This window comes from Myotis lucifugus, unplaced genomic scaffold, assembly GCF_000147115.1.
Source record: "Myotis lucifugus unplaced genomic scaffold, Myoluc2.0 scaffold_347, whole genome shotgun sequence".
Classification (NCBI taxonomy): Eukaryota; Metazoa; Chordata; class Mammalia; order Chiroptera; family Vespertilionidae; genus Myotis; species Myotis lucifugus.
Window position 1 is genome coordinate 1,111,177 of NW_005871395.1, and position 26,146 is coordinate 1,137,322.

A 26,146-nucleotide genomic window follows, 5' to 3' on the forward strand; every position below is an offset into this window, starting at 1 on the left:
TGGGTCCAGTGCCGTCAGCGGGTACAAGTGGCAGCTGCTGCCCCGATCGCCCCTCAGGAGCAGGGGGGAGGTGGAGAAGCCCTCAGGGGTGATCAGGGCCAGCAGCCACCACTCGAACTGATGATGGCACCGAGTGATCGGGACCGGTGCCGGGCACTGGCAGTGTGTGCGAATGGTGACTCCAGTGCCAGCTGCGAGTGCAAGCAGGGCCGGCGCTGGCAGTGGGTGTGAGCAGGGTCAATGCCGGCAGTAGGTGCGAGCACTGGGCAGGACCTTGGCATGCGGGAATAAAAAATTTTCAGTAACCACTAGAGGCTTGCCCTGATGACAGTGGCCGGTGCCCCGCCTTGGTCTGGTGCCCCTGCTCACCTGCTCCACCATCCACCATGGCCAATGCCCTCCATGTTTTGCACACGCCCCCTGATGGTCAGTGCACATCATAGCAACCAGTTGTTCGGTTGTTCCAGTTGTTCCACCATTCGGTCTATTTGCATATTAGCCTTTTATTACATAGTATTTTTAAATATTTTTATTGATTTCAGAGAGGAAGGGAGAGGGAGAGATAGAAACATTAATGATGAGAGAGAATCCCTGATTGGCTGCCTCCTGGGGTTCAAGCCCGCAACCCAGGCATGTGCCCCAACTGGGAGTTGAACTGTGACCTCCTGGTTCCTAAGTCAATGCTCAACCACTGAGCCACTCCAGTCGGGCCAGCATCTGTAATTCTTGAGATTACACTAGGTGATTCCAAAAGGCATCCTAGTTTAAGGGTATACAGCAAAGTCTCTCAGACGTTAATGTGCACACAAATCCCCTGTGCAAAAAATTAGATGGTGCCCTGGCCGGTGTGCTCAGTGGTTAGAGTGTCAGCCTGCGCACCAAAGGGTTGTGGGTTCGATTCCTGATCAAGGGCGCATACGTTGGTTGCAGGTTCACTCCTCGCCCCTAGTTGGTGTACGTGTGGCATGCAACCAGTCAATGTGTCTCTCTCACATCGATGTTTCTCTCTCTATCTCCTCCCCTTCTACTCTCTCTGAAAAACAATGGAAGAGATATTCTCAGGTGAAGATTAACAACAACAAAAAGGAAGATGGTGATTCCAGCGTGTGGGCTGGGATTTTGCACATATGACTGGCTGCTAAGTGAAGCTTAGGCTCCTAGCCCATGGACCACAGTTTGAGCAGCAAGTGTGAGGTCATATACTGACCTTGAGTCAGGTTCACAATTTTCAGATTGAATGCTTGGTAATCCAGACATTACTAATCCACGTGTTCTGCTCATTCCTGGGCATCCCAGCCACTTAGCAGCCGTCGTTCCGCCTGCTCTTTCTCCTACCTGCCGGCCCTTCCTAGAGAAACAGAGGCCTCACCTCTTGAGCCATCCAGTGATCAACGCTGTCTCCAATGTTCTTCAGCTGCATGGCCAACTTGTGGATTGTTTCCTCCGGGTGATGGTTCTGGCCAAGGCTATTTTCCTTGGGCTGAGAAGGTGAATTGTGGTCTGCATTAAGAGAAGAGAGTTCAAAAGAGATACTACATTAACTGTCTGTGAAATTACTCACCACTAGTTACTAAAAACCATCTTAGATGAGAGGGATGAAAACCCATCATCATAATGATTATCAAAAAACATGCCCTGGCCAGTGTGCTCAGTGGTTAGAGTGTCGGTCCATGCACCAAAGGGTCACGGTTCAATTCTGCTTTGATCCCTGGCCTCTCTCATCAATCTCTCTCTCTCTTTCTCTCTTTCTATTCTCCCTCCCTCCTCCCTCTCTCCCCTCACTCTCTCTAAAAATCAATGGAAAAAATATCCTGGCTGAGGATTAAAAATAATAATAATTCTTATTATTATCAAAAAACAAATCCTTCGCCAAAACCGGTTTAGCTCAGTGGATAGAGCGTCGGCCTGCGGACTGAAGGGTCCCGGGTTCGATTCCGGTCAAGGGCATGTACCTGGGTTGCGGGCACATCCCCAGTAGGAGATGTGCGGGAGGCAGCTAGTCGATGTTTCTCTCTCATTGATGTTTCTGGCTCTCTATCTCTCTCCCTTCCTCTCTGTAAAAAATCAATAAAAAATATATTTTTTAAAAATAAATAAATAAATAAATAAATAAATAAACAAATCCTTGAATTGAAATAGATCAGTTCTGTTCAATAGAAATATAATTCAAACTACGTGTTAATTTTTAATTTTCTAGTAGTAAAATCAGATACACTTAATTAGTAATTTATTTTATTTAAGCCAATATATGCAAAATATTACCATTACAACATATAATCAACATAAAATTATAAACGATATGTTTTGCATTCTTTTTATTATACGTAAGTCTTTGAAATCTAGTGTTAATTTATTTTTACAACACATCTGAATTCAGAAACTAACTTTTCATTGGAAAACCTTGATCTGCATTTAGATTCATGAAGTTCACATTTTAAAAAGTAGGTTCATATATCCAACTTGTCCCAAACATACTTGAAAGTTTGCTAACAATTAAATCAAATATCAGTTTTTTAAAAGTAAATAAAACTTAAAATGTAGTTCCTTAATGGCACTGCCTACATTTCATGTGCTCAAAAGCCAAATGTGATTAGTTGTCACTGTATGGGATAGGTCTGGATCTTCACAATTTTTTTATAAAGTAGATTTTTCCTTTTTTTTACCCATGATCCTTGAATGAGCTCTTCCAAACCCTATTTGCTTCCAGCAACCAATGGTGTTTTTAAGCAGCTTATGAGTAAACTACTATGCTGGGTGCTCTAGGGAACTTATCCTATATAATAAAAGCATAGTATGCAAATTGTCCTCTCAACCAAGGGGATCCTCCTGGAGTTTGACCAGGGGGTGGGGCCAGCTGGGGGAAGGGAGGGAGGCCCCAGCTGGTAGCCACCAGCCACTAGGGACCCTACCGGTGCACGAATCTCATGCACTGGGCCTCTAGTAAAAAATAAAACGGCATGAGCTGGACCTGTCCTGAAGTTACTCACAACACACTGGTTAGAGATGAAACAATTCCCAAGTGCTTTAGGAATACAGAGAAGGAAATAAATCTGGGCTAAAGTAGACACAAGAATGGCTTCATAAGTACAGCAAGTTTTGCATTAAACTAAAGGAGTTCATTACCACCAAACCAGTATTATATGAAATGCTGAAAGGTATTCTTTAAGAAGAGGAAGAAGAAAAAGGTAAAGATAAAAATTATGAACAATGAATACATATCTATCAACAAGTGAATCTAAAAATCAAGTGAATAAAAAATCTGATGAACAGAGTAAACTGGTGAATATAATAGAATCAGGGGCATAGAAAGGGAGTGGACTGACAATTCTCAGGGGGAAAGGGGTGTGGCGGGTGCGGGAAGAGACTGGACAAAAATCGTACACCTATGGATGAGGACAGTGGCGGGTGGGGGGGGGTAAGGGCAGAGGGTAGGGTGGGAACCAGGTGGAGGGGAGCTATGGGGGGGGGGGAGGCGGGAAAGAGGAACATCTGTAATAATCTGAACAATAAAGATTCAATTAAAAACAAACAAAAACAACAGTAATCCTAAATATTACACACAAAATTCAGGAACTGAAGAGAATGTGTGCAAGTTCTAATGTATATGTTTAGAGAGATTTAAGAAAATATCACATCCATGAAATGAAAAAGGATGCACTGAGAAAAAGAATAATCCTGGAACAGATTCTTTCAGATTTACCAAATATAATTGCCAAAATTAAAAATACAATTGATGTCTCGCAAAAATGAAGTCAAGGAAATCACTCAGAAAAAGCCTCAGAAGTTGAAAAATATGAGAGAAAAGACAAGTGAGTACCAGTATGGAAAAACCAGCATCTGATTCATAGGCGTTCCAGAAAGAGAGAAAACAGGAAGTTATCAGAACAGCCTAGGACAGCTTCCCAGAACTGAAGGACACCAAACTTCAAATTAGAAAATCCCATAAAAAAAATTTAAAAAGCCCCCATTTTTCAGGACAACAAACAAGGAAATAAAAACTTCACCTCTAGAACATATTGAAATTTCAAAACTGCAAACATAAGGAGATGCTAAATATCTCTAAAGAAGAACACAGATTAGTTGGGCGGCTGACTTCCCCTCAACAATGGATACTAGGAAGATAGTAATAATAAAACAAGTAATAGCCTCTAAACATTATTTTCCAACCAGAATTCTATGCCCAGCCACACTCTCAATCGCACGGGAGATGTGAATAAAGACATCTGCAGCGATGCACGGTCTCCGAACGCTTTTCTTCCACACACAACGTCTTAGGAAGTCTTTTGAGGAAGCATTCCAGTAAGACATAGTAAACAGAGCATGACTAAACCAAGAAAAAAGACGGGAGATTTAGCAAAAGGTGGATCCAGGCCATGTGACGGGAAGTCCCAACGTGGTGATGGTGCAATAGGCCTAGAGAGCAGCTAGACCGGAGCGCAGAGCAGCTGTGGATGGGAAGCCCCAGGGAGGGGAGATCTGATAGAAGACACCATATGGTTGAAAATTTGGGGAAACTACAAAGGCAAAGAGACAGCCCAGAAAACAATAAAAGGTCACACAGGAAGTTTATGGCCCATATGTGAAGCAAATTAAAATGTGGCTTACGTTTAAACTGAAGGCATTGTTTTTACATGTTTTTTTTTCTAAAATGATATTCGTCTGTGTTAAATCTCACGGCATTTGACCTATACGACTAGGCATGACTTTAAGCAATGGCAGCTTAAGTTTCTTATTTACTGGGAGGTGATTATTCTCAGGGAACATCATTCTGAGTCATACGGTCTTTATTGCTGGTAGCCACCACCCCTAAGTCCCAGAGCATTAAGGGAGTTTGCATGACCTTTTATCTGTCAAATACAAAATCAACCGTAGTGTCCCCATCTAGAAGGAGATGCCCTCTCATAATCAAACATCATTCATTCCTCACAATACCTCATCTGAATAACAATTGCAAAGTAACTTGCTTAAACTTATCAGGACTGCTAGTCAATCTCCGGAAGGCCCGAGTCACTTAGCAAGGACAAACGGATCCTTAAAGAAGATTGCTGGTGTCACCGGGACTGAGTCCAGTCCTGTAAGGGTCAAAGAAGGTTTGCAGGACAGGGAAGTGTGGGTTTGAGCTACCAGAGCAGGTGTGGCATCATAACTGTAGACTCTTCTGAGAGGAGCCCTGATGAAGGAATGAGAGAAAGGCTATAGCAAGAAGAGGCGGTGTGTGGAAGGAAATTCTAAAGTTGAAAGCCTTGAGCAGGTTTGTAGGTCGAGAGAAATTGGAGCAGGAATAATGAAGAGCAGAAGACAGTGTAGGTCAAATTGTTGAGGCAAAGTCTCAGAGGTTAAGGAGGAACAAGAATGAGAACAGCCCCCGCCGGAGGCCCAATTGGTTGAAGCATCGTCCCATACACCAAAAGGTTGTGGGTTCTTCCCGGTCAGGCACGTACCTGGGTTGTGGGTTTGTTCGCTCTCGCTCTTGTCTCTCTGGTCCCTTTGGCTTTGCTCCTGCCCGTGTTCCCGCCACAGCCCATGGCCCACGGCCCTGAGAACCCCACATGCAACGGACTGATGAACTGCAGTGGGAAACACAAACCAAGCCAGCCTGGTGCTGGGCTGGACTCTGCCCTAACATGGAGGGAAACTCTGGATGCTGGCTTTGATCTGAGCCCTGCTGAAGGCAAAACGGAACTTCTTCGTTGGTGGGACAAAGGGAAACGGGACCTTGGAAACTCAGGGGTGTAATTCTACAGAAACAAAGCTCTCTACAATACCCCGTCCTCCGGGGCGGCCTCCGGAAAGTCTTATTCCAGCGGCACATCGAGAAGCCCACTTCCGCTGATCACTGGTAACAGTTCCATCCTGGTCAGGGCATGTATGGGAGGCAATATATCAAAGTTTCTCTCTCACATATCTATTATCTATCTATCTATCTATCTATCTATCTATCTATCTATCTATCTATCTATCTCTATCTGTACCTCTATCTCTCTTCTCTAAAAATCAATAAAAACATTCCTCTGGTGAGGAAAAAAAAGAAAACACGTGGAAGGATGAGCTTTGACGAGAGGGGCCCCCTTTCTTGTGATAGGATAGGAGACAAGGTGTGGTGCTCACACAAGGAAGTCTGGAGCAAAGGGGAAGGAGACCCATCTGTTGCCCATGATGGCATCAGTTCCATACATGGAGCAGGAAATGAGGCCTCTGCTGAGACAGTGGGGGTGCTGAAGAGGCTGAAATTAGTCCCTAACAGAAATGGAAGAAAGAAAACTGATCGGAGTTGTATAACAGGAGCTAAAGACAACCATCACCCCTCAAAAAAGAGGGGAAACAATGTATTTGACCTTTATGTGCATTGTCTTTCCAGCTGGCAAGGGTACCAAAGAAAAGAAAAATGTAGCTATAACTGGTTTGGCTCAGTGGATAGAGCGTCGGCCTGCGGACTGAAGGGTCCCAGGTTCGATTCCGGTCAAGGGCATGTACCTGGGTTGCGGGCACATCCCCAGTAGGAGATGTGCAGGAGGCAGCTGATCGATGTTTCTCTCTCATCGATGTTTCTAACTCTCTACCTCTCTCCTTTCCTCTCTGTAAAAAATCAATAAAATATATTTAAAAAAAAAAAAAAAAGAAAGGTCCCAGGTTTGATTCTGGTCAAGGGCATGTACCTTGGTTTCAGGCACATCCCCAGTAGGAGGTGTGCAGGAGGCAGCTGATTGATGTTTCTCTCTCATCGGTGTTTCTAACTCTCTATCCCTCTCCCTTCCTCTCTGTAAAAAATCAATAAAATATATTTTTTTAAAAAAAGAAAAGAAAAATGTGTCCTATCCTCCCATAAGGAAAGGTCGAGTCTTGCTCAGTTCCTTTCTAATTGCCTGTTCTTAGGCAAATTACTTCACTTCTTTGTGCCTCAGTTTCCTCATTTGTTAAAAGGGAATTTAATATTCTTATAACTATTAAACAGTGGTATTTATAAAGTGCCTGGTTTTACAAAAAGCCCTACATTATATGTCTTAGCTACTACTACTGGACTTGGTGTTAGACAATATTTACATAGATACAATAATGTAAGCCAGAGTTTTTGGTTTTTAACTTTAGAATCAACTGATGGACAAAGTATGGGAAAGTTGGTTGTGACTGGAGGGCAGAATGTAAATGTTAACAATTGTGACTACAGAAAAATCCTATATAATAAAACCCTAATATGCAAATTGACTGACTGGCGGAACAGTCGTTATGATGCGCACTGACCACCAGGGGGCAGACACTCAATGCAGGAGCTGCCCCTGGTGGTCAGTGCACTCCCACAGGGGGAGCACTGCTCAGCCAGAAGCCAGGCTCATGGCTGGTGAGCGCAGTGGCGGTGGTGGGAGCCTCTTCCGCTTCCTTGGCAGCGCTAAGGACCCCTCAGACCTAAGCCGGCAGGCAGACATCCCTCAAGGGGTCCCGGAGTGCAAGAGGGCGCAGGCCGGGCTGAGGGAGCACCCCCCCCCAGTGTACGAATGTCGCACCCCGGGGCTCTAGTTAAAAGATAAACAAGATAAATAGCAGGCTATGGAAGGCTGAGAAAGAAGAAAGCAGGGACGTTAGTATCTTCACCGTATAAAATGCTGGGTCATGTGATATTGCTGAAAATATATGGAATAAAAAATAGAAGTTTAAATTATTTAAGTTTACAAAGACAAAAAGCAGAAATATTAAAAGAATACTTTAACTATCAAACATGAAATAGAGGGTATACTATAAGCTAAACTTCACTGTCATGTCAAGGAAAGGATGGATGGCATCAATAAATGAAGAGACAGAGGAATAAAATAGTTGTTCCCAGCACTGCTGCACATGACTATCAGCTTAGAGACCTAAAAATAAAAATAAACTTAAAAAGACGATTTTGTTGGTCTGGAAATAAATAACACAACATGTAGGTATTTTTTAAAAGCTCCCCAGGTGCTTCTAACATACAGCCAGGGTTGAGAACCACTGGCCTAGAAAACCGGAAAACACAGCCAGTTAAAGAGTTGCCCTTCTAGGAATGGGACACAGGATGGGGTGGGGGTGAAAGGGAGAGGCCAAACACTGATCTTGTATTCATTCATTCAGCAAATATTTATAGACGCCCTTCTAGGTGCCAGGCACTGCTTTCGGCCCTTTTTACCATAAGCTCTCCAGTTCACGTTTCCATGAACATGTAAGTTGTTTTGACTTAAAATTTTTAATGCAACACAAAAAGCAGCATCATTGCCTGAATCCACACTTTTAAATACATTGAGCAACTAGCAAGAACCGCTGCAACCTGAGTGGAAAGGGCAGCCACCTATGCAAGTTGATACAGTTGGGGAAAAACAACCTTTTGCACGGAGGCGGAGGCAGGGTAAGTGTGTGTGTGGGGGGGGAGGGAGACAGCCAGGTTGCAAGCTGACTGGGAGAAGACAATGGGAAGAGTGCCTAAGGGCAACCCACTTCCCAGCACCCCCTCTCTGACCACCGGATGCCACTGAGCCAGGGCTGCAGCTGAGTTTGAAGGTTAAGAGCTCTGAGGGCAATGGTCCCCAGACCCTACAACAGAGAAAAGAGTAGGAGGGAGAGGATAGGATTGGACAGGAAGGAACAAGGTCTCAATGCATTAATCCACCTCAGCCAAGGTGGATTAACGAGTGGATTAAATGGGCGGCTTAACTAGTAGGTGAAATATATGGCCCTTTGCAACCTTACTTACTGCCTATCATTTCAGTTCCTATTCTTGTTTTCGAGAGGATCTTGAAACAGACACATACTATCTCACCTCAAGCCAGTTTGAAATGACACATTTATTCCAGCAAGGATTATTTGACAATTACCTGAGAAAAGGCGAGAGCACCAGTGAGGGCTGAGAACTCACCCAGCAGAGAAGGTGCCGGAGAGAAGAGGGAACCAAACAAATGTCACCCATTTCAAAACCAGTTTAGGGCCAGCCCTGCTTGTGCCAATCAAACGAATACTGACTTGCAACTAGTTAACTGGTTAATAGTCACCTGGGAAATACAAACCTAGTACATTATTTGCATTAGGAAGATGGGTTACAAGGGGGGCAGAGAAGAAAGAACCTGGAGCTGGGAGGCAGCAGAGGACTGAGTGCGCCTCAAGCAATTGGCGTGTTTTGCATTCTGGAACTCAACATAATAACTATTTGTAGTTTGTGCGTGTCTGACCAAGTAAAGGATGAAACCCTTGAGGACATGTATCTATTTCAGATCTCTGGGGCCGAACTCAGTGCCCTACACATAGAAGGTACCCAACACTGTTGATTGTGAAACATGCAGCTGCAGAAGGGGGCGGGGAGACTGCAGCAGAGAAGAGAGTAAGAGTTAGATGAGAAGTTGGCTACTCTGTAAGTTCACCGAAGGACAGCCCTGCCTTTCAGTTTGTTTTGAAAACAGCTCTCCTTTCACTTAAAGTTGTAAAATGGCAACAATAAAGCACATTCAGGTATTTTAAAGTCTTGGAGACGAGCTAACAATTGGTGGTGAGAGTGTAAATTGATACAACCTCTCTAGGGGGCAATGTATCTATTTACCCAATTTTACAAATGCAAAAACATTCAAGGTTATTTGTTGTAAACAACCCAAATATACATCAATAGGAAACTATTTAAATAAGTGATGGTGTATGCACACGATGAAACATGGGCTGTAAGAATGAGCCCTGGCCGGGTGGCTGGATTGGTTCCAGTGTTGTCCCAGACACTAAAAGGTTTTGGGGGCACATACTTAGGTTTTGGCCTCAAGCCCAGGTCGGCGCTCATAAGGGAGGCAACGATCAATGGTTCTCCCCCTTCCTCTCCCTAAAAATCAATAAAAATGATTTTAAAAAGTAAGAATGAGGAAGCTCTCTAAAAATTAATGTCAAAAGATCTCCAAATCATACTGTTAAGTGAGAAAGCGAGCAAGAACAGTCTACTTAATAGTCTACCTTTTGCCTAAAAAGTGGGAGTATAAAAATCTATATTCCCAGTTGTTCAAAATTGAATAAAAAAAAAAACACACCTCCAGAAGGATATCCGAGGATATAAGGACAATGGTTGCCTATGATAGGGAGTGATGATGGTGGGAACTGAGCAGAAGGGAGGTAAAAATGCAGGAGAGAGTTTTCACTCTTCCAACCGTGAGAACGTATTTTTAAGCAAACACTTAGACAGCTCTGACAGTCCGTCAACCACTGTTGCAAGCCATTTAGAATTAGTAGCTCATTTATTATAATTGCTGTCTCTTAGATGCCTTGTCGAGTCTTCCAAACTCATGTGATCTCTCAGCACTTTGAGTAGCTACTGTTCTTTTACTTCTGTTGAGATACATCATACTCTACATTTTGTTGTCATCGCTGCATGTTTTCAATATGTGAAACATAAATGATCATGCATACTAGATGTAGATATAAGTATACTTGCCTAGTGGATAAAACCTTGTCTATAACGATAATTACAGGTGACAGGTTACTGCCTGAGAACTGGGGCTGAGAGAAGGAAGTGAGTGTTCTGAGACTGCGAGGCCGGCTGATGTGGGCACAGTGGGGGTGGCGGGGACAGGCAGCCGCTGGAGAGGGAGAGGCTGCGCCGCCTCTGCCCCAGCTGCTCCCTCTGCCCCTGCTGCTCCCTCTGCCCCAGCTGTTCCCTCTGCCCCAGCTGCTCCCTCTGCCCCTGCTGCTCCCTCTGCCTGCAACTCCCACTCCCTTCGCCCTCCGGGTGTGGGTCCGGGGAAGCCCCCTCTGACCTCCCTGCGGGGTCAAGCCTCCTGTAGCGTCTGGACCTCTTAGAACAGGGGTCGGTGCCAGTGACCAGCCGTCTGCCTCCGGGGGAGCGGCCCCGGGACCGAGCACAGGGCCTGGAACAGAGGAGGCCCTAGCGCGCTTTTGAATGGATGAAGGAGGAGGATGCTTCCCGGAGGAGGAGGGGAGAGTGGGTGAGCCTCCGGGGAGGAAGGCAACGCGGGCAGCCGGGCCCTCTCCGCGGAAGAAGGTCGCGGGACTCGACTGTTCTGCGATCACCCATCCCTTCCACACGAGTCACGCACCTACATACGCACACACACAAGTACAGAGAGATGCGGGTTTTTAAATCCTCCCCTTTCACACGGGTACGTTATTACACTCTCACCGGTGGGCGGGATCTCGTTTTGCTTTTACTCATTTTCGTTTTCCCAAGAGTTCCTAATTCCCCTTAAAGTGACAAATCTGGATTGTTTCTCTGGACTTCCCTCGACTTTTCTAAGAAGACGTGGCTTTAAGTTCCTCACACAAACGTTCTGCTCTCTTTGCCCCGCAGGAGTTGCTCAGACGTGTAGACTTCCCCGAAGTGTCAAACCCAGTCTGGTTTCACACGCCGCTTTCCGGCCAGTGATGGCCTGCGATTTCCATTGTCAGTGTGTGTGGCAAAGCCACGGCGGGGGGACCTCTGGATAACCAGTTTCTCACGAGGAGTTTCATTTGGGGCAGTACTGGGGGCTTTTGTTTTAAGGCTGCCGGAAGGGGAGCCCCCCGGCCCTCTGAGGGACCTCCCGCGTCCCCGCAGCCTCACGCCCCGAGCTCCCAGCGGGGAAAGCGCGCGCTCCGCCGGGCCCCGGGTCTAGCGGTCACGCGGGCCAGCTGTGGCCAATGGGGACGAGCACGCCGGCGGTGGTCTCCGGCGCTGCCGCGGCGCGCGGGGCTCCCGCGAGATCCGGGCGCGCGGGGGCTTCCCGCGAGATCCGGAGGGAGCGTGAGATTCGCCCGAGGGGAACGGGAGACGCCCCGAGGGGAGCGTGGGGACCCCCCGAGGGGAGCGGGAGGCCCGGTTCCGGATTGCGCCGCCCATTTCCCCAGGTTTGGCGTTCTCGACGCCTAGTAACTCCGTGTCCCGCTCACGCCGCCCCTTTCCGCCTGCACATCCCCCCTTTCTTCGGGGAGATCGTGAAACGTGAGCGGGAAACGCGCGGCGGCCTCCGGGGCCAGCGATAACGTGCAGAGAAATGGGGGGCCCGCCCGCCAGACTAAGACGCCCGTCACACAAAAGATTTGACCTACGGAGTAAAGCGGGAGTTCTAGGCACGAAAACGAACGTGCAGATGAGGCTGCAGGTGTTGCTGCGTCAACCAGCGGGGGTAGCATGATTGCTTCCTCACCCGGTTTGTCCTTTTGAGGTGAAACCAGGGACGCATTTGGGGTAAATGGGGCAACCGCCCCTTCCACCTCGGAAGGCTCTCGCCAGTTTTGCAGGAATCTGAGGACCGAGCGGTGTAGCGAGTGCGAAACACCGGGAAAGGCTTACAATAAACTATGTTCTCCGGAATGATTGCACGGCTCTGAATATACGAAAAACCAGTGAGTTGTGCGCTTTAAAAGGCTGAACTTCATGGTGTATGAATTGCATCTCAAATGAAAATATGTTGACAGGCGACCGAGCCTCAGGCTTTGAGAATTGTCACCTGCACCGATGAAAGTTCGGCATTTAATTGAGTTCTTTCTGGGAAATGGGCTCCGCGTTTGATAATGGGGGCCAGAGACTCTCACGGTGCCTGAAATTTCCACTTTCTCCGTGGCATGTGATGCTTTTAAAATTGGAGAACAGTTTGAGATTAGTTTTAACACCTTTCATGTGTCTAGCATATTTTAATCCCAAAGTCTAAAAACCCATAAGTTTGACGCCAGCACTTTAATGCTCTTCAGAACATAAGACTAGTTTTCCATCAGTCTGAGACATTTAGGAATTACACATTTTTGCAAAACAAAATTTCAGGTTTATCTTCCCTTCAATTCTTTCCTGTACTGGCAAGTCAAGAAGGAATCTAATCTGAATTTTTCCTACCTTAAGAATGCAGACATTACCAGGTCAAGTTTAAAGACAAGTTTTTCCAAAAAGATAAATTTGATCTATTTAAATTGCTTTGGGGTCATCTTAATTAGCTGTCACATCAGTGAGTCAGGGCTAACAGAAACTAAATAAAAATTAATACCATGAAGCAAAGAGCAACGTCCGCTTAGCACATAGAACTTTAAGAGATTTACCGCCGTCTCCTTACAGTTAATGTTTAAGTGATCTATTTAATGCCCAAATTTGTGTCCTCAATACCAAGAAAAATACATGCCAAGTAGAATATTTCTTTTGGTTTAATATAAATATCTTACCTGGGCTCCTTGACATGGCTGGAACTGGCTGGTTGCTGGCAAGTCTGGTCATGTATGCCTTCTGAAAACTGTATTTCACACACAGCGATTTGCAACAATTTGTTACTTTGGGAGAGGGATTCAGGAGTTCTTTAGGTTCACAAACAATGGCGTTAATTTTTTTCTTCTTCATGTTTTTTCCCTGTTGAAAAATATATTTTCAGAGACTTTCCCCCATTTCTCAGTATATATCTGGCATGTTAGATGAATATGGATGTTCTAACAATACAAGCAGCTTTATTCCATATATAAGAGGGTGATGGATTTGGGTGAAAGATGGAACAGGGTGATCTCAGGTCTTTTTCAACTTAGATAAACATCTCTCTGTGTTGCTTGGCCTTTAGATCTGCAACACCATCCCAATCCTCATCTCCCAGCAGTTTTTCCTCATCTTTCAACAGCCACATTCCCTCAAAGGAACAGTCCAAACCAGTAAACACACAAAAAGAGAACCCGAAATGGTGTATCTGGACGATGCTCTTACCAACTGATCTACCCTTCCAGGGCCCTTAATTCTCTTGACTTTAGGGTGTGCCACACAGTTCAACTTTCTATTTTACCTTCTAAATCTAAGCAGTTACTGGAAAGAAAAGAAATGGATGAGAGGCCAGACCATAAAGAACAACTGAAGAAGGTAACAGGGGAGGGTTTGGGGAGCCTTAGATCAGTGCTCGCCAATAAAAATACATGAATCAGCCCTAGCCGGTTTGGCTCAGTGGATAGAGCGTTGGCCTGCGGACTGAAGGGTCCCAGGTTTGATTCCGGTCAAGGGTATTTGCCCGGGTTACGGGCTCAATCCCAGGTAGGGGGTGTGCAGGAGGCAGCTGATCAATGATTATCTCTCATCATTGATTTTTCTCTCTCCCTCTCCCTTTTGCTCTGAAATCAATAAAGATATATTTTTACAAAAATAAATGAATCACATGTGTACTAGTAATTTTAAGTTTTCTAGTAGCTACATTTAAAAAAGTAAAAGAAAGGCAAAATTCATTTTAATAATATAGTGTTTTACCCAAATATATCCCAAAATAAATCCAAAACTCATTTCAACAGGTAATCAATCAATATAAACATTATTAATGAAATATCTTATATTCTCATTAAAGTAAGTCTTCAAAATCTCACATGTGTTTTACACTTACACTACATCTCCATTGATTGGCCACATTTCGGATGCTCAGTAGCTCGTGTGGCTAGTGACTACAGTATTAGACAGTATATACAGTAAGGCTGTATGTCAGCTTTAGAGGAAGAAGCAAGAATTGAAAAGATGGAGAGAAAGGCAATGAGCAGTTCTCTCAGCTATGCAAACCAAGACAAGGGAAATCATCAGATAGAATTCTGACTCATCATTTTTCAAATGTACCACGTTTTCCAGTGTAGTATGCTACTTCAATATTTTGATTATTGCAATTTGGGCCAGATTAGGGGAAAGAGGAGATTATGGGATGAAGGGTTGTGAGTTTCTTGGCATTGCAGGTGCCTTGGACAGCCTGACATTTTAACTGTACTCATCAGGCAACTTTCTGGCCTTAATTTGATTTCTCAAGTAAACTTTCCATTAGGAAAAGGGGATGGTCTCCAGCTAATGCTTCAGAGCCAGATCAGGCCTGAAAAAAAAATTATTAAATTACCAAATGGGCAAAGGTGATCATCAAAATGCAATTACCAGGTGAAGTTCTTATCTGAGAGCCAGCTGACAGCTTTATCCATCAGCCCACATGAAACTGCCACTTTGTGCTATTCAGATAGCATTGCTCAATAACAGAATAGAAAATATATAACCACAGCCTTTTAAAATAAACGATCAAGAATGTTGGACTTGATTTTCCCCAGATAGGTTTTTATTATAATTTTCCGAAACAATTCTGCCAAATGTTAAGAGGTACTTATTGAAAAAATAATCAATGCGAATTATATTTTTCACTTAAAATTTATTTTTATTTTTAAAAAATCTTTATTGTTGAAAGTATTGATTTTTCTATTTTTCTAAAATATATATATTTTAGAGGAACTATTACATATGTTCCCTTTTTTCCCCCCATTGACCTCCCCTGCCCCCACCACCGGCTTTCACCACCCTATTGTCTGTGTCCATGGGTATGCATATATGCATACAAGTTCTTTGGTTGATCTCTTCCCACCCACCCACCCCTGCCTTCCCTCTAAGGTTTGAAAGTCTTTCCTATGCTTATATGTCTCTAGATCTATTTTGTTCATCAGTTTATTTTTTCATTAGATTCCACATATGAGTGGGATCATGTGATACTTGTTTTTCTCTGACTGGCTTATTTCACTTAGCATAGCACTCTCCAGGTCCCTCCGTGGGTAAGAGATCCTTCTTTTGCCGAAGCCGGTTTGGCTCAGTGGATAGAGCGTCGGCCTGCGGACTGAAGGGTCCCAGGTTCGATTCCGGTCAAGGGCATGTACCTGGGTTGCGGGCACATCCCCAGTAGGAGATGTGCAGGAGGCAGCTGATTGATGTTTCTCTCTCATCGATGTTTCTGGCTCTCTATCTCTCTCCCTTTCTCTCTGTAAAAAATCAATAAAATATATTAAAAAAAAAAAAAAAAAGAGATCCTTCTTTTTACTGCTGCATAGTATTCCATGGTGTAAATGTACCACAGCTTTTTTATCCACTCATCTACTGATGGGCACTTGGGCTGTTTCCAAATCTTAGCTATTGTAAATTGCGCTGCTGTGAACATAGGGGTGCATATATCCTTTCTGATTGGTGTTTCTGATTTCTTAGGATATATTCCTAGAAGTGGGATCACTGGGTCAAATGGAAGTTTCATTTTTCTTTTTCCTTTTTTTAAGGAAATTCCATACTGTTTTCCACAGAGGCTGAACCAGTCTGCATTCCCATAGCCACCTAAAATTTATTTTTAAATATATGTACTAAAATATTTCTTTATGTAGTTGTTAATTGTTAGTATTATTGGATAATTGCCTTTAGGAAATAGTGAGCCTACCTGAAAACACCAGGAGATCCCAGGGTTCAGAAAACATGATAATGGATTTGCACGTGGAAGCCTAAGCAACCACTGAGCTATGGTCTAATTACAATCATTGGTTCCCATTAGTTATCTTGTCTTTTCGTTGTTGTTAATCCTCACCGGAGGGTATTTTTTCCTTTGATTTTTTAGAGAGAGTGGAAAGGAGGGAGAGGGGAGAGAAACATATATGTGAGAGAGACACAGCGACTGGTTACTCCCATGTGCGCCCCAACTGGGGTCAGGAATCGAGCCTGCAACCGAGGTATGTGCCCTTGACCGCAATTGAACCCGAGACCCTTTAGTCCACAGGCCGATGCTCTAACCACTGAGCAAACTGACTAGGGCTGTTATCTTATTGTTCCAATATATAGATGGTATTTTTCACTTAACAACGTTTTTTTTATCTATTTGTTTGGAGGTTGCTCTAATATAAAGTTTAAAATATTTGAGTGAATTTTTTATCATTTCTTTCAGTAATTAATTCATCTATAGATTCATATTGTACTGTCTTTGTGAACTGGCTGAATAATGACCCTCCAAAGGTGTCCACATCCTAATCCCCATGATTTAGGAATATTTTACCTCCTGTGGCAAAATAGGCGTTGCAGATGTGATTAAATTAAGGCTGTAGAAGCAGAGATGATCCTGGATTATCTGGGCCCAACCTAATCATATGGGTCCCTAGAAGAGGGAGGCAAGAGGGTCAGACTGAGAGACAGAGATGTAACAGTGGAAGTAAAGGTCAGAGTGATGTGAGAAAGGCTCTGTGAGCCAAGGAATGTGGGCAACCTGCAGCTAGAAAGGCAAAGAAACTGAGGAATGCAACCCTGCCAACCCATTTTAGACTCCTGACCTCCAGAACTGTAAGATAATACATTTGTGTTGTTTTAGGTCCCTCGGTCTGTTGTAATTTGTTACAGCAATAATAGAAAATGTATACACTATGTTAATCTGAGTACATATTAAATTATAGTTGGCACATTATAATTTTAAATGTGTTCATTGTAGAATAAATTTGGAGATAGATAAGAGTCCATATTATAGTACTAGAGGCCTGGTGCACCAAATTCATGCACGGCCGGGGGGGGGGGGGAGGAGTCCCTCAGCCCAGCCTGTGCCCTCTCATAATCCAGGACCCCTCGCTCCTAACTGCCTGCCTGCTCGCTCCTTACCACTTGGCTCGCTGCTCGTTAGCGCTGCCACGGAGGCAGGAGAGGTTCCCACCACCCGCCGCTGCGCTGGCCAGCCATGAGCCCGGCTTCTGGCTGAGCAGCGCTCCCCCTGTGGGAGTGCACTGACCACCAGGGGGCAGCTCCTGTGTTGAGTGTCTGCCCTCTGGTGGTCAGTGCATGTCATAGCGACCAGTTGTTCCACCGTTTGGTTGATTTGCATATTAGGGTTTTATATAGATAACTAGTGGCCCAGTGCATGAAATTCATGCACATTAAAAGGGGATTAATTAGAGGAAATATTTTAATATTGCTATTTGCCCTTTCTCTATAATAGAAGTGTCAGAGATGAAAGAAAATTAGTAAAATGTACATAAAAATCTTCCTCCTGTCAGAGTCTGGGGTGCGCCATGGGAACCAGAGTCAAGTCCCTGCCTACCCACAGCACTTCAAAATCATGCGAGACCCAGACCCAGCCAGCCCCACCCCCATTGGGCAAGATCCAGACCCGGCCAGCCCCACCCTTGTCAAGCCCTGCCAAGCGGGGGGTGCAGCCTTAGGTCCCCTGGCCTGGTGCCGGGCTGAGGGCACAGCCTCAGGTCCCCCGTCAAGCCCCACCGGGTAGGGGGCGCAGCCTCAGGGCCCTTGTCAAGCCCCGCAGGGTGAGGGGTGCAGTCTCAGGTCCCCCATCAAGCCCTGCCAGGCGGGGGGTGAAACCTTAGGTCCCCCGGTGCACCCTCAGGTTCCCCAGACCAGCACCAGGGTGGGGGTGTGGCCTGAGGTCCCCTGGTGCTGGGGTGGGGTGCATGGCCTGAAGTCCCCTGGCCCGGGCCAGGGCAGGGGGCATGCCTTGAGGTCTTCGTCAAGCCCGGCGCCAGGGTGGGAGGCATGGCCTATGGTTCACTGGCCCAGCGCTGGGGTAGGGGGTGCAGCCTGAGGTCCCCCAGCCCAGGCTGGGGCAGGGGGTGCACCTTGAAGTCTCCCATCAAGCCCCACTGGGTGGGGGGCACAGCCTGAGGTCCCCTGTCAAGCCCCACTGGGCGGGGGGCATGGCCTGAGGTCCTCCATCAAGCCCTACCGGGCAGGGGGTGCACTTTGAGGTCCCCCATCAAGCCCTGCCAGGTGGGGGGGGGTGTGGCCTGAGGTCCCCTGTCAAGCCCCATGGGGGGTGGTTGGGCGGTGCAGCCTCAGGTCCCTGCTGATTGCTCATTACGGGAACTCAGCCTCCACTGTAGGTGCAGCCATCTTGCGTTACGGAAACCCCACCCCCACCCCTCCTCCCCGGCTGTGGGTGCCGCCATCTTTGTGGTGGAGTGATGGTCAATTTGCATATTTCCTCTTTATTATATAGGATGTCTCCATAACAATAATGAGACAATAATAAGAACTAGAATTGTTGAATTCTAAATAACTACTTATTGGTGGTAGCGACTATATTCTAAGATACAAATCTTCATAGTGAGCAATATACTGTATATTGATTAACAATGAAAAATATATATTGACTCCCTATTGCAGGGTTGGGGAACATCCAGCCCACAGGCCATGCGGAGTCATTTGGTCTGGTCCTGCCAAGGCATTAGAGGTGAGTTAATTAAATATTTGACCAAAATAGCAGGCTGATTTTTAAAGTGATAATTTTGTATGGCCCACGGATGCTATTATAAATATATAAATGGCCCTTGGCAGAAAAAAGTTTCCCCACCCCTGCCCTACTGAATGCCAGGCATTGCACTAGACACTAGCAGCCAACAAGGGCCTCCTAATTCAAGACAGCCGAGACCTTCTCTCAAAAAATAACAAGTAGGAAAAGAAAAACAAGAAACTCAGATTCCATCTTTACTGAACTAGGAGTCACTCCAAACCACAAGGCATGAAAATAGGAAACGGATGGAGGATGGTAAAGAACTTACAGCCAAGGAAGGTCAAGCCTAAGTGCTCAGAGGAGGAACCACGAGAAGCAGGCAGGTCTCACTGAGGAGCCTTGGACAGACGGGGAGTCAGAAGAGGTACAGCACAGAGGAAAGCTGGAGCAGTGGGATGCGAGGAGTGCATTGAATAGGGAGATTTGTTTGAAAAGCTGTTTATTAAGTAGTCAAATCCTCACCTCCCCGCCCCCACTTGATATAATCAGGTTATTTGCAGCGGTTCTCAACCTGTGGGTCGCGACCCCTTTGGCGGTGGAACGACCCTTTCACAGGGGTCGCCTAAGACCATCCTGCATATCAGATATTTACATGACGATTCATAACAGTAGCAACATTACAGTTATGAAGTAGCAACAAAAATAATTTTATGGTTGGGGGTCAAAACATGAGGAATTGTTTTAAAGGGCCAGAAGGTTGAGAACCACTGGGCTACTACATCTACTCCGTTTCTCTTTCAACACTACCATGCAGAAGGCAGTTAACAAATGACAGCTATCATTTGGTCCAAACTTCCTCATTTTTAGATAAAAAGAAATGAGACAGAGAGGGAATTAATGACTGGCCCAAAGGTGGCCAGGCTGGTACTGATGCCAGAATTCCTTAATCCCTGTCCAACCTTCTCTCACCTGACTACCTCTCAGTTTCTAAGTATATGATTTCTACCCCAAGGCAGAACATCTACTAATCTTCAGCATCTTAGGGGGCCACCTCCATTTATAATAAATAAAAAACAAGATAGAACAACCCAAATTACTAGTGGAACTTAGGCGTTATGTGCTATAGAGATTCGGAGCAAGAAGAGGAACTTCCTGAAATTGCTTTCTTCAACCTTGTTCAGATGTTGCTCTCATATGATTAAAAATCAAAGAGCAACTAAGGAAGGATTGTTAGCAATTCCTTCCAGATCTAGCCTAGGAGTGAGTGTGTGTGTGTGTGTGTGTGTGTGTGTGTGAACCTTTTAGGAATAAGAATCTTCGAGGGCAATTACTTACTATACCATTTTTAAAAATCACTAAAAAGAACACATTTAATAGAGAACCAAATGTCCCCTTAAGAAAAAATGTCAAATTCTCTTTAAAATAGTAACTCTATTGTTATCAGTGCTTATGGATAAAAGGAAGAAATATTGAAAAATATTTAATCACTGTAACATGTTTTTATATTCATTTAAACTGCATAATAAATACTAAGGAAACCAGTATATTTTAATATACAACTTACAAATGTCATTAAGAGGGCAGTTTTATCTCGTAAAAAAAGTCTTTGGGTGTGTTCCTTTTAAAGATAATATTGGTTTGCATGGAGTGTGTACATAACATTAATATTAATAGTACCTTACATTTCTCTAGTGCTTTGAAGTTAGAAAATGCTTTTACATAATTTTGATTATGTTTTCTTCCTCATAACAACCTCATAGCAAAGATAGGTCAGTTATTATCTTACAGATTAAGAAACCCAAGCTTGCTCGTGACTTGCTCTGTCAGTAAGTGGTGAAGTGACCTTCCACCGAGGTCATTTGGCTCTTTTTCCAATGTTTTATTACTACATCATACTGCCGTATGAATCTGATGCCACTTCATGCTTTTGTATTTCCTTTTCAGGTACCTTGTACATTTGCAGACACTGACTTTTTTCCAAGAAGGCATCACAACTCCAAATGAGCAAGGAGAACACTGGCTGGTCAGAGAAATCTTTCTGAATTTGCTAGTCCCCATTCTTTGCTTTTCATTATAAAATGTCTCAAAGAGTGGATGTAAGGGGCCAGGCCGCATGCTTTGGCAAATAGATTTGGCTTTTCTCCGTTATTGAAAGTTTGGGGAAAGGAGGAGGTGTGATGTGAACCAGGTAAACGAATCGCATGGTTGTCTGCAGTGGCTCAGTGGGTGACTGGAGACTATTTCATCGTAACCCCAAAGTCCACTGTTGACATCCTAGTATGAAGAATACATATTTTGGGGCTTGTCTATTTGTTTACTTTTTCAAATGCACTTTATTTTAAATTCATATAAGGTTAAAAAAAAACTTCCCAGCCCGGCCAGTGTGGCTCAATGGTTGAGTGTCGACCTATGAACAGGAGGTCACAGTTCGATTCCTGGCCAGGGCACATGCCTAGGTTGCGGGGTAGGGGGGTGTGCAGGAGGCAGCCAATCAATGATTCTCTCTCATCAGTGATGTTTCTATCTCTCTTTTTTTTTTAATATATTTTATTGATTTTTTACAGAGAGGAAGGGAGAGAGATAGAGAATCAGAAACATAGATGAGAGAGAAACATCGATCAGCTGCCTCCTGCACATCCCCCACTGGGGATGTGCCCGCAACCCAGGTACATGCCCCTGACCGGAATCGAACCTGGGACCCTTCAGTCCGCAGGCCGACGCTCTATCCACTGAGCCAAACCGGTTTCGGCTGATGTTTCTATCTCTTGCTTCCTCTCCCTTCCTCTCTGAAATCAATAAAAATATATTATTAAAAAATAAAAATAAAAAACCCACAAAAAGCTTCCCAGCATTCTTAGTAAAACTTTCCGGCATTGGGTTCAAAAATGAGACTTGTGTGTTCGCAAACAGGCAACATGAGCCGGCAGCGCTGGGAAGGTCAGAGTCTGTTTGTAAACTGGTAACAGGAGGAAGGAGAGATAAACATATTATCAGTTTACACCGGCGCTGCCGCAGCCCATGCAGCATGCTTCCACATTTCCTGATTCCCCCACGCTGACTCCCCCAGGACCACCATTTACAGAGGTGCATTTGATTCTTGAATTCCAAGCTGAGCATTCTGTGTACTTTTAAAAAGTCATTCCGTCCTGAGACATTGTCCTGGCATGCAGGTGGGGAAAGTGGGGGAGCTCATGCCCTCATCGAAGTCTCAATGGGAAATGTTTGCCATGTTTGTTATGGGTTACTTTCCTGATCACTACTAAAATTTAACCATTAAGCTCCAAGAAACTGTTCTTGTCTCCTTATCTTTCATCATTCCATTTTAGCTGTCCTCTATACCAGGGGTGGGCAAGCCCTGGCACACATGCCAAACATGGCACGCCAGTAACTTTTGCTGGCACGCGAAACCCTCTCTTATAATCTTCCATTTACAATTTTTTCCTTAATATCGACTTTTTTATTTTTCAGATAAATTCAGTGTAGGTGCATCTTAGATAAATAAATAATCTTACATAACAAGTTATCTTAAAGACCATAGACATGGATTGACGAGAGAGGGGAAGAGCAATTTCTATGCCTCTGCCTTAACTCTCCCTGCCTTCCTAGATCCGACCAGTGTTTTGGTTTCATCCACATACGCTTGTGAATCTTTGTTCTCAGTGATGAGTTTTGTTAAGTCTCATAATAGGAGTAGCCTGCCGGATGAAAGTAGTAGCTCGTGCATATCTCTGAAGGTCACGAAATATAAACCTGATAATATCAAACGGAGTCATAAAGTTTTCTGTCGGACTATCAGTGTACATGTATACATTAAAAAATAAATGTATTTTTCATCATCATATACTGTGTTTTTGTCGCTCGAATGAATTTTATTATTTCTTCAAGGTTCTTCACATACATACACCTTAAGAGATATCAAGTAGGCGTAACATGTTCTCAAAAAATAAGGGTTGGCACGCAGAATTTTGCTGGTTTTGGCACGCACTCACAAAAAGGTTGCCCACCCCTGCTCTATATACCTACTTATCTGTTACCTTCTAAAAAAAGACAGAATCTATACTAATCCTATATAATAAAGAGCTAATATGCTAATTAGACTGAATAGCCAAACAACCTTCCGGATGTCCTTCCAGACAACCTTCTGGACAAAGCTGGGCCTGCGAGGGCTGACTGGGCTGCAAGGGCCGGCTGTAAGGGCTGGCTGAGGCAGCCAGGGCTACAAGGGCTAAGCCCCTTGCACAAATTTTGTGCATCGGGCCTCTAGTATCTAAATAAAATTCCAAAATTGTATTACAATGTGGAATATCTTTCAAAGGATTTGCTCTTTTTAAAGTAATTTAACCTTAATATTGTCCCAGGAAACCAAATGGATATATTTGCAAATAGCTCTGTGTGGAGAAAATATATTTACACTCTTAGGCAGGACTGGCCTCACCCTCCAAACTTTTTCCTTTACAATCTTTCTATTATATAATAAAACAAAGGAAATGTTTGCCTTAATGAACTTTTTAAAGGCAAACACCCTTGTAACCACCACCAGGTCAAGAAACAAAACTTCACTCCCTGCCCTTAGAAGCTCCTTCTCAATCACAACTGCTTCCCCACCACTACCACCTAGTAAGTAACCATGACCTAACTTTCATAGCGCTGCAATTCCTTTCACTTCCCTTTTTCTTTAATGGTTTTACTACCCAAATGTTCACCCCTGGACAGTATAGTCTCTGAACCACCCCTCCCCCCCACACACACACACTTAAAATTTTTTTTATATATCTTTTAAGGTTGTTTTTTAATTTTATCTTTTAAAAAGTAGAGGCCTTTTGACTTGTAGTCTTCCATAGACAGGACTTTGCAAATTGCATGTTCATGGTACAGTTCAACATGTTCCTCTTTCCCTGTGTTTCCTACAAACTGGCTGGTGGACTGCAAGTCTAGATCAGATTCGGGTTTGATTCCGTCGGGGGTATTTTAGGTGGTGCATGGTTTTCCCTCAAGAGGCACAGGATGCCTAGTTCTCTCTCTGATCTTTGAAAATGTTGATGTACAATGCCTACATCTACTGATTCACGGGAGGTTGCAAAATTGGGATATTCTATCATTTCTCTGTTACATTATAGTGGGAATACTTTTACGTAGATTCACTTCCCTTTATCTCTTATTTCGTTACCCAAATAACCAAACTTAACTTTTTAAAGTTCCTTTAGAGGAGAGATCCTGCCATCATCATCTACATAGTTCTCTTGGGCTCCTAAATCGTTGAACTGTGGCTACTAATTTGTTGAATTTGCATATGAAACATTCCCTATAAATGAGACTAAGAGGCACACTGAAGTTGTATGTAAAGCAGATGTATATTAATGAAGATATCACAGTAAATTCCAGCCACTAAGAAACTTAAAATTCTTGATTCTCTGGTTGAGCATGTATTCAAGGTCCAGTCTGTTTGCTGCTGGTAGTAAGCCTTTGTGACTTCCATGAAGAAATTGTTAACAAAGATGAACTGATGGAAGTGAAAAGGGATTCTTCTGAATCTATTTGCGTTCAGTATGCAGGGTTCTGGCCGGCTTTCCTCTAGAAAGTCAGAAATTAAATAATTATTTCCATCTATATCTGAGCACAATTTGGATTTCAAATGAAAGTGATTATTCTTTCAAACAGTCTCATTTGATATGTCTGCAGTGGTCTAGAGATCATACAACTAAACCAAACATTTAGATTACAAATTGCAAATGTAATTACTTTGAGAGTTTAAAAATATTGGGATTTTGGGGTTGTTTTTATGCTTACTACTGCACATATGCTGTAGTATGTAGAAAGAATAACTGGTTTCTTATTAGATCCTTGATAACAGCTATTGCTTTAAAAATATTTTACTTCTTAGCATCAACCTTAAATTACTTATTTGGTGTAACAGCTGAAGGCATGTAAGATGCCTCCGGGGGTGCTCAGGGGTTCACCTGGCGGCAGGTAGGTGGACGGGCCGCACCTCCGCGGATATCCAGCAAGAACGTTGGGGTCACATGGTTTGGGTTCTCAGTTCTTCAGCACCACTTAGTAGTTTAGTGACCTTAGATACTTTGTTTATGTCTTGCTTTCCTCATTGGTGAATCTGAGTAATCAAATCTATCCCCCAGAGTTGTTGAGAAATGTAAGTGATGTAAAGTATTGGGGAAAGTACTTTGTAATAATTACTGTGAGTAGGTGTTATATTTAAGGAGACTTAAATAACAGTTAATGAGATGGATTGGCCATTAAGACAACTGACTTTAGGAAGGGTTTCAGTTTCAGATGTAAGTACATCTGAAAGATTCAGGTTTTGGAGATGCACTTATGTAGAAATAAAATGATAAAAATCAGCATACACCTGTGTTTTCTGTGAATATACATGTTATACTCCATCTCCGTGATGTCTACTCAAAAAAAAAAGTATCAGGTCTGGTATGCTATTCATTCACTATATAAAATTACAGACAAAAGTAGAACAGTTAGTCTTAACTATTAATTAAAAGACAGTAGTTCGCCTGATTCTCCAACCTTTGGGTCAGATTTTTCTATTTTACAAATCTGCAGAGAGAAACTTTTCCAGAAAAGATTTTGGTTCAAGTATTTTTGCAAGAATATTAAAAGGGTTTTCCCCCTTTTTTTCTTTTGACTTGAAGGGCATAAATTACACTGTACTTTATAGAAATGGAAATAAAGGCATTGGTTTGAATAATCCTCCATGTTACTTTGCTTGTGAAGCGTGAATCCTATTAACACTCCAATTGTTTATATTTATTTTACTAATTAGCAGCATAAGCTATCCATCCTGATTCAAACACAATACTGGATACTTTGCAGTCATTTAAAGTGAAGTGAAAGAGTAGAAATGGGGAATGACCTCTAGACCTCTAGGTCAAATTAAGGATTGTTGCTATTTCTTCCCTCTTACGTTTTCTAGCATTAGTTTTATAGGGCCATACCTAGATGTTTTTGAAGGTTAGAATATTTTTCTCGTAACAACCAGTTTTCCAATAATTTGCTTCCAGTTCATTTAAAATTTGTCATTCAACTTTGTTTGCTATAGCATGTAGTTTCATTACACTCAGGTTTGAGAAAAGTGTGTTTTCCCCCTTCTTTTGGTCAGAATGCATACCCCGGGAGAGGGGCTTCCAAGCAAAACGTGTTTAAACAATTCCTTTGTTCTTACCACCTCCTTCCCTTAAAACAGCGGTTCTCAACCTGTGGGTCGC

At 43.7% G+C, this 26,146-nt stretch overlaps 1 protein-coding gene across 5 annotated transcripts in view; it reads right to left on the bottom strand.

Annotated features, from left to right (window-relative positions):
- Positions 1–26,146, bottom strand: part of STK38 (serine/threonine kinase 38) — a 104,314-nt gene that overhangs the window by 7,187 nt on the left and 70,981 nt on the right. The window contains exons 10-11 of one of the 5 annotated variants that reach the window (XR_002832242.1): positions 13,123–13,303; positions 1,208–1,500 (exon numbers count right to left, since the gene is read on the bottom strand). Coding sequence is in view for 2 of the 5 variants with exons in the window: in XM_014466618.2 (XP_014322104.1) it covers positions 1,370–1,500; positions 13,123–13,303 (312 nt within the window). In the remaining 3 variants the exon portion in view is untranslated. Of the gene's footprint in view, positions 1–1,207; positions 1,501–13,122; positions 13,304–16,135; positions 16,297–24,241; positions 24,486–26,146 lie in introns of those variants that run through there. The other 4 variants (XM_014466618.2, XM_014466615.2, XR_002832241.1 and 1 more) reach the window with 4 other exon arrangements.